Below are 10,004 nucleotides of genomic sequence, written 5' to 3' on the forward strand. Positions count from 1 at the left end.
GAAGCCTTCTGGGTTTTGCTCAGAAGCAATAATGGCCAAAGAGCAGTAATGGGGTTCCTCACATCCTGGTCCCTTCTCGGTGCTCATCTTCTCAGTGTGGGCTAGAGGGGCTTAGTGTGATTTTAATTTTAGATGCCTTGAGCAAGAGGTTATGGACCGGGAGGGCTTTTTGTGTTGCTTTGTAGCAGAGGAGAACTCTGCAGGGTTTTTTTGGCATTCTCTGTAGAGAAGGTGTGGTTCTGTGCATGAACTCACAAAGCAGCCCAGGGCACTGCTATTGTGATGTCAGCGGCCGCATGGCAGCGTTGTCAGGCAGAGTTGCTGTGCCAAGGCCCGGAAGGGCTCAGTGTGCAGAGCAGCTCTGTGCACGCTCACTGCAGGGGAACCTGCTCATCGACGAGGTCTCTGCCAGCACGACTCTGAATATTTTTCTTTTCTTCCTACAGGTCTTGTCTGGTGCAGACTTGACCGGCGCCGCTCAAGCCATGGAGGGAGTGTGTGCTGCAGCTTTCACGGCCTTTACTGTGGCTTATTCCGGGTACTTTTTCACCCACCTGGCACGTAAGTAGACGTTTTTGTTCAGTGCAGCATATGGAAACCCAAATGCCACAAAGAGGCCTTCAGCTGGATAATGCCCCTGCCCCGAGCTCCAGCTAAGAAGGGGGTGTCTCTCGCCAGTGGGGCGTGGGCAGCATTTGTAATGTAGCCTGCAGGGGTTCCGCTCCTGCCGTGGCAATGGAGTCTGGAGTCTCCTCAGTTTGGTGGCTCCAGCAAGACAACTTCCAGGATGGGAAGACTGGGAGAGCTTGGCAGGAGTCCTTGTAAAAGCTGTGCGCTGCTCTCCAGGACTGAGGGGAAGTCCCTCAGTTCAAGTCTTCTTGTCTGCATTCCCTCATCCCAGCATGTGCCTGTGGAACTTGACGCTTCCTGCACGCTAAAAGAGCCGTTTGTTCTGTGATGAAATTACAGAACGCGCTTGGAAAAGGCCTCTGAGATAGACATTTTAGAGGAGTTCTTGTATGCTCCCAGACACAGGAGCTGTTCCACTGCTGTGTCACCATAGAACAGCCACCATGGCTCAGGGGGACAGGGGTGAAGCCTCCCTGGGGAAAGGTTTTCAGTAAGCTCATGGCAATTGCTGCATGCAATGTCTTGAGAAAATTGAAGTACAGGAAAGAGAGGAGCTGTAGCTGCTGCAGGCTGGGGTGGGGCAGAAGCAATGACTGTTAGAGAACCACTTGGAGATTTTCTCAGTCTCAGGTTTCTGTGGGTTGAGTGGCCAAAGAGGACAAAAGGTAGACACCAGGCAGTATTTTGTGCTGCTGTTGTCTTGCTTGCTGTGTGCCACAAGGGATGCTGCTGGAGTGATGCAGTGAAAGCAGAATGCTCTGTCTTTGGGTTGACTTTTTGGTGGGCTTGGCCAGCACAGGCAGTTTTCTTACAGCATCTGGTTCTTTTTCCCTTGTGTGTTGCAGGTCACATCAGCCTTGCCTGGAGAGAATCCGGTCTTTGGGTGAGTGGCAAAGGAGCCTCTGGCGTTGGTGGCATTTGACACTTGTGGAGCAAGCTGTGAGCTGGGCCTGTTGCAGTCCAGTGCCAGCCTGGCTGGATGAATGAAAGTACAGTCCAGGCCCTTTGCAGCCTAGGCAGCAGCAGGAGCTGGAGAAGCCCAGGCTGTTTTCTCCAGTTCCTTTCCAGAGCTTTTAAGCAGCTGAAAGTGGGGCTGCTGGGTGCTTTAAGCCATGATGGAATTTCTCCTGTACAAGAGAGTGCAGTCCCATCAAACTGGCCCGTTTTACTTGAGTTTGAGCACCTTAGAATCCCATTTCTCTGCAGATGCTTTCTCCTTAGTGCATCTGGCTCTGGAGCTGAATATAAAGAAGGTTACGTGTCCCTGACAGTGCTGTCTGTCTGCAGAGCCCAAAAGGAACCTCGGAGCCTCCTGTGGCTGCGTGTCTTCCTGAAGAAGAGGCCAAAGGGGAGGAAGATGCCCAGCAAAGTGCCCCTGCAGGGCCTGAGCATCCAGCATCAGTAAGTGGCAGCTCTGGGTATTCCTGTGGCTGGAGCAAAGCATAGCTGCAAGTTTCTGATCAGACAGCACCTCCCGTGCCTGGCTGAAGATGCTGAGGGCTGGAATCTTGCCTGCCCTTCCCCCAGGCTGTGAGGCCTGGAAAAGGGGCGTGGAACTTGGATGTTCAGGCATCACCTTCCTACTGTTCTGAAAGGGGCTGTGATTTTTTCTTAGCAAGAGAAAAGAGGTAGCATTAGGATGTCTTTGGATGCTCCTGGGGTACAAGTGAGGCCCTTGGTGCCCAGTGGCTGTGCAGGCTCCCTGTCCCCAGTGAAGAGAGCAGTGCAAAGGTGCAGTTCAGAAGCTTGCAGGATATTTGGAGACACTGTCCCCAGGAGGGACCTGGCCCTGCACAGAGAGCAGCTGTCAGTAGCTAAAGGATCAGCTGAGATGCAGCGGGGCCTGTAGCTGAATATAGGTAAGGTTGTGAAGGACAGGTTCTTTCCTGTCCCTCATGCTGCTGTGTGTCCACAGAGCAGAAGGGCAGCGTCAGCACCTGCTCTGGTTGCCTCTGTACCCGAGGAAGAGGCTAAAGAGGAGGAAGGTGCCGATGAACCTGCCCCTGCTGTCAGCCCAGGGCCAGAGCAAAGATCATCAGTAAGTGCCTGCTTTGGTTAGCAGTGTCTGTGGTGTCATTTTGTGCGTGGTGTAAAAGCAGCCTTTGGATTCTGGGCCTTGAGCTGGAGAAGCGGGCTGCAAAAGCTGAGAGGTGAAGAGCCCTGGATGTGGCCAGCAGCATCTTCCTAGGGGCTTGCATTTGAAATGGGATGGGAGGGGCATCTCTGCCAGGCACATTTGTGACCCTCATTCATTTCTTGTCCCAGAGCTCCACCTCCTCTGTCCTGGCACCTGCAGGAGCTGCAGCAGAAGGCTCTGAAGGAGCCTCCAGTCCCCAAGCTGGCAAGTCAAGCGTGAGCAGCTCGTGCATCTGGAGCACGAGTAGCTCCTCTGGCAGCAGAGAGCAGCTGGGAGAGAGGACAGAGGACAAGTGCCTGGCCATGCTGAGTAGGTCCTTTGTGATCCTTGTCTGCTGGAGCAGTGCCCTGTGTGTGCGTGTGTGTCGGCATGAGCTGTGCCAGCTCCTGTTCCTCCTCAGCTGAGCGCCAGGTGCTGAGGCCTCCACACAGGACCTGTTGTTGTGCTTTGAGGTGGTGAGGGGTCACCGGGCTGTTGCTCCTGCCTCTGAGAGCAGCTCAGCCTGGCTAGGCTTTGCCTGAGCTTCCCTGGAGGCAAAAGGCAAACCAGAGGTTGTTTCTGGCTGAGCAGGAGGCCGTGACCCAGCCAGTGAGTCTCAGGCCTCAAGGAGCTCCTGTGGGGCACGGCCAAGGTCATGTTCAGAACTCAGCCTGTCCTAAGGGCTGAGGCACCTCATTCCTAAGGCCCATCACAGTAGGTTGGAACATGAGCTCCTGCTCCTGAAAGGCAGAAGACCATTGTTTAGGCAAAATTGTCCTGCTTAAAGCTGGAGATTGCGCTTCTGCTGGAAGCACTTTGCAATATTCTTGCTGTGCTGCAAAGGGCAGCTGTTGAGAACAATGATGCCAGGAGCCAAGATGCCTTTGATGTTTGCAAGGATTCAAGGTTTGGCTGAATGTCACAGAGTGTTGGTTGCCAAGAACAGCAAGGTTTTGTTTTTCCTGCTGCCCTTAATGTTTCCAGACAACAATCACTTCTCTTGGTTACAGGTTTGTGATCCCCGTCTGCTCTGACTGTTTCTGCATGTGCTTAGGTTTTAGTTTAGCCTTTTAGTTTGGTGCAGGCCATCTGTGCTGCAGGGCTGCTTGTCTTGCTGCTGTTGTTTTTGAGGTGGTGGCGGTGCGGTGGTGTTGTTGCTTCCCGACTGCCTGAGTTGAAAGGGCCCAGTGTGGCAGAGAGTGGGGCTGCCTTTCTGATCTGCTGCAGGGTGGGATCTCTTTTGAAGTGAGCATCTTTCCTTGGGTTTTTACAGAGATGCTGGTGAGCGAGGGAGATCCTGAGGCTGTCTACACAGAACTGGAAACTATTGGCAAAGGGTGAGTGCAGCCACAGCTCCTTCTTCAAAGGGAGGGCCTGTGCATTTTGCTGGTGTCACATCTGCCCAGAGCGACGTCAGGCAAGCTCCAAAGCTGTTCAGACACTGCGTTAAGATGATGCCTGATGATCTCTCAGTACGGGTCAGCATTTATAGCTGTGGTTCGAAGGCATGGCAAAGACACCTGGATGCTGGCAATGTCTTTTCTGCAGCAAAGAGCAGCACCTGGCAGATCTCCTGCCCCTCAAGTGTGTTGCACCTGTTTGTCGCTTTTCCCAGGAGAAATCGTTTTTGCATGTCTCAAAAGAACACAGAATGCGTGGGCATGAAAAGAGGAGAAACTTTGTTGCCTCAAAGGTCAAGTTAGCAGCTGACAGCTGTCAGGGAACAGCTCTCGGTAACATTTCTTTCCAGTAGTTTGCTGAAAACAGGGTTCAGTGGTCAGGATGGCCACCGCCTAGTCTACAAGGCAAAAGCCGAAATGAAAGAAGCAGCTGTCTTTTGTAGCTGAGGTGGCAAAAGACAAAGCTTCAGGGCAATGCCCAGTGCCAACGCACTCCAGAGGAAAAGGCATCATCTGGCTGATGGCAGACCCCTGGTGGATCCTGTTGGGTTGAGGCCTTTCCTGCAAAGAATCCACCAAGCTGTTCCCTTTGAAAGCCGGCTCTGCTGCCTGGAAATGGGACTGATTTGCAACATTTCCTCTGTGAGAAGCCAAATGTACAAGAAGTCTGCAGAAAAGTCGAGTCCTCCCTGTGTCTGATGCATTGAAGAGAAGCAGCTGCCAAATGCTCTGGACCCAGAACACAGCTGTCCAGGGATGCTGTGTTTTGAGGACTTCTCCATTTGTGTGTGCAGCAATGGAAGCCTTTGCCTGCTCTGGCTGTTGCTGGACACTAAATTGCTTGCAAGCTGAAGAAGGAATCTGTGTCTAGAGGCTTTCCTCCATGGCTGTTACATGGCTTCAGGCTTCTCAGGAGGCCTGAGTGGTGGTGCTTGAGTTTGGCAGACAGACTCCAAGGAGAGGTGGGAGAAGGCCCAACCAGCAAGTTCCTGGAAAAAACCCACACATGTACAGATACAGAAAGAGAAAAGGGGGAAAACATCAAGACGAGAATCGGTCCTGTTCCATTTACTGTTTGCCCACGGGCTTTTTTCCCATTGGACTGCAGTGTCTTGCCCTTGCAGGGACTAAAGGTCTTCTTCTTTCTCTGCTGCTGTTTTGTTTCTAGGGGTTTTGGCCTGGTGTGCATGGCAGTGGAGACTGCCACAGGAGAAGAGGTAAGCGTCAAGCAGCGCTGCAGCTTCTGCAGCTCTCGAGTGCCCTCCCCTCGGCTGTGAGCTGTGGCTGAGCTTTGGGTGGCCAGTAGAGCTTTGCTGCAAAGGGAAATGAAGTGCAGAGCAGTGTCCGCCTGCCAAATGCAGCGGGGACAGATTTTGTCCTCCTCAGCTGCCCCAGGGAATGCAAGGAGGCCAGGCGGTATCTGTCAGAGGAGGACACGCTGCCTGGGTCTTAGTGCCCAGCTGGCGTCTCAGAGCATGGCACTGCTCTTTGGGGCTGCAGGGTTGCTGAGTTCTCATTTCTGGCTGTCAGCAAGTACATGGGAATGGTGCTGGTCCTTCTGTAGGCACCTGCAGTGCTGCCCTTGGAAGTGTGCTCAGAGAGAGTGGTCTGCAAGGAGTCTCTCAAGGGCCCAAGCCCTGCTCAGAGCCTGGTGTATACGCCTAGGAGATCAAGGCAGGAGTTATGTCTTTTGGCAGTCAGGCAGTAATTGCAAATGTCAGTGGTGTGAAGGAAAATATTTTAGTGGAGCAAAATAAAAGTTCCTGAAGTGAGGAAGTGCTAGGATTGTCCTTTTTGGAGGCATTTTTTCCGTGAAGTATGTAGGGGTGTATTTCTTAAAGGGAAGAAGCCTCAGAATGTTTTATGGACGGCATTTTTTCTGTCGTGTCTGTAAGAGCTGGGTTTGTTGTTGTGCAATAGAGAATGCCAGTGGTTGCTGCAGGAATGACCAAACACCCTAGAAGTGCCAAAGGTTTCCCAGCAGTTTTGCTCCATTTCTACCAGCACAAAATGGCTTCCTGCTTGCAAGAGGTGTGTGAATGAGCATGGGGATGATAAAGTAATACCTTGGGAGAAGACTGGCCCTGGGGCAGAGTGAGGGTTGTTAGAGCTTGGAGGTGGAGAGCTTAGAGCGTGTTTCTCCCAGGTTTCCAAGGCAAAGGATATGTGGCTCCGTGTCTTGGGAAGTGCCCAAGCAGGCGCTCTGATGTCCTGTCACAAGGCAGCTTGGCCCAGCCCAGCACTATCATCCCATAATCACTGTCTCCATGTTGCCTTTGTGGTCCTGTGCCACAGACTTCTTTGGTTCATGGCTTTCTATGTCGTTTTAGGTGGCCATAAAGAAAATCAGTCTCTTGCAAGAGAGCGGCAGCGAACTGTGCCTGAATGAAATCCAGGTCATGCGTGGCAATAAGCATGCCAACCTTGTCAACTATGTAGACAGGTGAGTGGTTCTGCTGTTCTGCCGCGAGAGGTCATTCACATCCTGCAAGCCAGAGGTTCCGCCACTCCTTTGGTGGCTGGCAGAGGATGGAGCTGTTCATTCCTGTTTCTGGGCTGATCTACAGCGTCTTGGGAGGAGATTGCATTGGGGCTGTGTTAATCATTCCTGGCATACCGAGTTTGAAGGGCGCCTTCAAAGGCCAGACTCGGCTCTATCTTACCGAGCCAACAGCCTCAAAGTTCCTGTGCTCTCTCCCCATGGTTTTATTTGGTTTGGGGTTTGATTTTTCCCCCATGCGTCTGAAGTGCTGACAAAGCACTGTAGATTGTATTTCCCTTGGCCTGTTGCGTTGGTGTGGATACCAAGCAGTCTTTTAGACTGCCCAGAGTTCAAGGCCTGTAGAGCATAGTGAATGACTCCTCACTTCCTCCTGTCTTCCTCTGAGAGAGACACAGAAACGAGAATGCATCAGGTGGTGTGAGTGCGCACATTCATCTCCAGGCTGTTGTTTCCTCCTTTCAGCTACCTGCTGGACGAGGAACTCTGGCTGGTGATGGAATACATGGACGGAGGTTCCTTACACGATGTCATCAGGGAGACTCATCTGGCAGAAGGAGAGATAGCAGCTGTCTCTCGGGAGGTAAGGCACGGTGCTTGTGCTTCCCATGGCTTGGTCACGATGGTCCTTCCAAACAAGTGGTAAGGAGAGGAGAGATTTCATCTCCTGAGCCTCCTTGCTGCCTTTCTCTTATGACTGGCAGTAGTAAGAGCACCTGAAGTGCCTGCCAGTGTCCCTGCCCTTCTTCTAGTGTGTTTGTGTTTGCCTCTCTAAACACTTGCCTGGAGCCTGTGTGAGCTGCATTCCTGCATCCCTGAAGGGCAAAAGTGCTGGTGGTGCAATGTCAAGCAAGTGGCAAAGACAAAGAGATACTTGCAGGACTCTCAGAGAGCTGAGCCTCAAAGGAGAGCCTTGCACCCAAAGTGGTGTTTGCAAAAGCATCCACTGTTGCCTGGCTGGAGAGAGCACAGCCACTGCAGCAGTGCTCCGTCAGTCTGTGGTTGCAGGGCACGGCCGGAGGAACAATTGCCCTTTCTCTTTCAGAAGCAAACGCACCCTCACTTAGAAAGGCACTGCTGTCCTCGTGTTGGAGCAGCAAGCTCTTGCCCTTGCCAGCAGCCTGTCCTGCCATGGCTCAGCGTGGCCCAGGAATGTGGCAGTGTTGCAGATGTGCCACTTCCCTGCTTGTGGGATAAAATCCACTTAGGCTGGTGTTTCTTTTTCCTCTCAGTGCCTGCAAGGCCTGGATTTCCTTCACTCCAAGCAAGTGATCCACCGGGACGTCAAAAGCCGCAACATTCTCCTGAGTCTGGACGGATCTGTCAAGTTGGGTGGGTGTTGCTGACCAGGCTCCGCCGTGGCAGGCTGTGGTGTGGGGCTGCCTTTGGGTGACTGCCGGTTCCCTTGCAGCGCAGGCTGCCCTGCTGCAAGCGCAGAGCACAGCCACAAGGTGCAGGGAGGTGTTGCTGGGAACAAGGGCTCAGGAGTGCCTTTGGCTTGTGGATGTGTCCCTTCCCAAGCAAGGCACTCACAGTCTAATAGCTTCAGGGCACTAAAAGCCACTGTCTGAAACTGGGGGCTTTTGCTAAGTGGCCAGTTCTGCATTTCTTTTGCTGCAGGCCCAAGGAATGGCAGCATGGCCCCTTTATGGCAGCTGGGTTCCACGCTGCCTTCTTGGACATGGGTACAGTGGGGACTCCTTTTGTTTGCTTTCCTCACTCACGCTGCCTCCTTTTTTCTCCTCAGCTGATTTTGGCCTTGCTGCTGAGCTCACCGCTGAGCAGAACAAACGGAGATCAGCTGTCGGGACCACTTACTGGATGGCGCCTGAAATCTTCACCAGGAAGCTCTATGGCCCCAAAGTGGACATCTGGTCCTTTGGCATTGTGGCGATCGAGATGGTGGAAGGGGCGCCTCCTTACTGGAATGAAACCTCCCGCACGGTGCGCTGCAACTGCTCTCAGATTCTGCTGTCACCCAAACAAAATCTGCTCCCATGCCTCTGCCTGGCAAGCTTGCTAACACCTTGAGATGAGAGGTTCCAGGCTGCACAGTGTCTCGTGCTCCTTGTCCAGATCATCCCCTCTGCCAGTTCAGTGCAGGAACAGCACAAAGAATCGTGATGCCTTTTGCTTGACGGAAGCTTTGCCTAAGGGAGCAGTGAGCCGTGCTGAGCTGCATTGTATGGAATAATCCTTGGAAACAGTAGAGTTAGACCAAAGTTCATCCTCCAAATCGCCTGTAGAGCTGGTGTCAGTTCTCAGAGAAGCCAAGTGTGCTTTTGCTGATGGAGTTGCTCTTAATTGCATCAGCCAGTGAAATCAGGGGTGAAGGCAAGAGCCTTTGCATATTGGACTGGCTAGGGCTGCTTTGGGTCCTCTCAGCAGGGGTTGGAAATGTATCTCCCAGGATCTAGCAGGGAGTGAAGTGCCACTGGAGAGTGGAGCCTGTCCAGTGGGGTGTGTGTGAGCAGTTTGGGGTGCGAAGGAGACAGGTAGAGTGTGGCATTTCCTTCTTCTCTAGGTTCAAGAGCTGATCAGCAGCGGGGGCAGGCCGAAGCTGCAGAAGCCCAGGCAACAGTCGGCGTGGTTGCGAGACTTTCTGCACTGCTGCCTGGAGAGGGACGAGGACAGGCGCTGGTCTGCCCAGGAACTGCTGCAGGTAAAAGGCAAAGCGGCTGCAGGCTGCGCCAGCTGCCCGCTGCCAGGGGCTCCTCATCTGCTCAAGTCCAAGGCGTCTGATGGGCCCCGCTCCTAAGTATCTCCAGTCTGGGGGCTTGCAAAGGAAAACAAAGGAGAATCGTGGCCTAGGATGCCTTGGAGGGAGCCTTTCAAGGTCACCTAGACCAAATCTCCTCATCTGGATTCATGGATTTGTGGGATTGGGAGCCATGTTTGCCTCATGTAGCAAGGTCCTGGATGTGGAGACAGAGGTGCCCAGAATGCCCTCCTTTCTGCTTTCTGTATCTTTCTGGTAGCCAGAGAAAGCCTGTTTCAGCCTGTGAGGAAAGGTCAAGTTCATGTTTTCTTTTTCTCTTTGGGCAGCATCCGTTCGTAACATCAGCCAAGCCAACCTCTGACCTGACGCCTCTCATCATGGCCACGCAGCAGTTTATGGCCGACAGGAGATACTAGCCCTGGAAGAGGCCATTGTTGTAGTTTGTAGTTTGTAGTTTGTAGTTTATAGCTCGTAGTTTGTAGTTTGTAGTTTGTAGTTTATAGCTTGTAGTTTGTAGTCTGTATTTTGTAGTTTGTAGTTTGTAGTTTGTAGCTCGTAGTTTGTAGTTTGAAGATTATAGATCATAGGTTGTAGTGTGTTGAGACTGGTAGTCAAAATAAATACTGTCATAAATAAAAC

At 52.5% G+C, this 10,004-nt stretch overlaps 1 protein-coding gene across 1 annotated transcript; it reads left to right on the forward strand.

Moving 5' to 3' along the window:
• The first annotated feature begins 296 nt into the window (after window positions 1-296).
• On the forward strand, window positions 297-9,781 carry LOC131571606 (serine/threonine-protein kinase PAK 3-like). Its single transcript, XM_058824383.1, has 11 exons — window positions 297-538; window positions 1,918-2,031; window positions 2,546-2,668; window positions 2,896-2,982; window positions 5,315-5,363; window positions 6,477-6,589; window positions 7,112-7,229; window positions 7,879-7,978; window positions 8,394-8,590; window positions 9,171-9,308; window positions 9,692-9,781. The coding sequence occupies exons 1-11, from the start codon at window positions 297-299 to the stop codon at window positions 9,779-9,781; spliced, it is 1,371 nt and encodes a 456-aa protein (XP_058680366.1).
• Window positions 9,782-10,004: the final 223 nt, after the last annotated feature.

This window comes from Ammospiza caudacuta, chromosome Z (assembly GCF_027887145.1).
Source record: "Ammospiza caudacuta isolate bAmmCau1 chromosome Z, bAmmCau1.pri, whole genome shotgun sequence".
Taxonomy (NCBI): Eukaryota; Metazoa; Chordata; class Aves; order Passeriformes; family Passerellidae; genus Ammospiza; species Ammospiza caudacuta.

Excerpts from the sequence above, each read along its gene's own strand:
- LOC131571606 (XM_058824383.1), top strand. The coding sequence starts at position 297 with ATGGCAGCGTTGTCAGGCAGAGTTGCTGTGCCAAGGCCCGGAAGGGCT. Across the intron at positions 539-1,917 it reads TTTACTGTGGCTTATTCCGG|AGCCCAAAAGGAACCTCGGA; the intron begins GTACTTTTTCAC and ends GTCTGTCTGCAG. Across the intron at positions 9,309-9,691 it reads CTGCCCAGGAACTGCTGCAG|CATCCGTTCGTAACATCAGC; the intron begins GTAAAAGGCAAA and ends CTCTTTGGGCAG.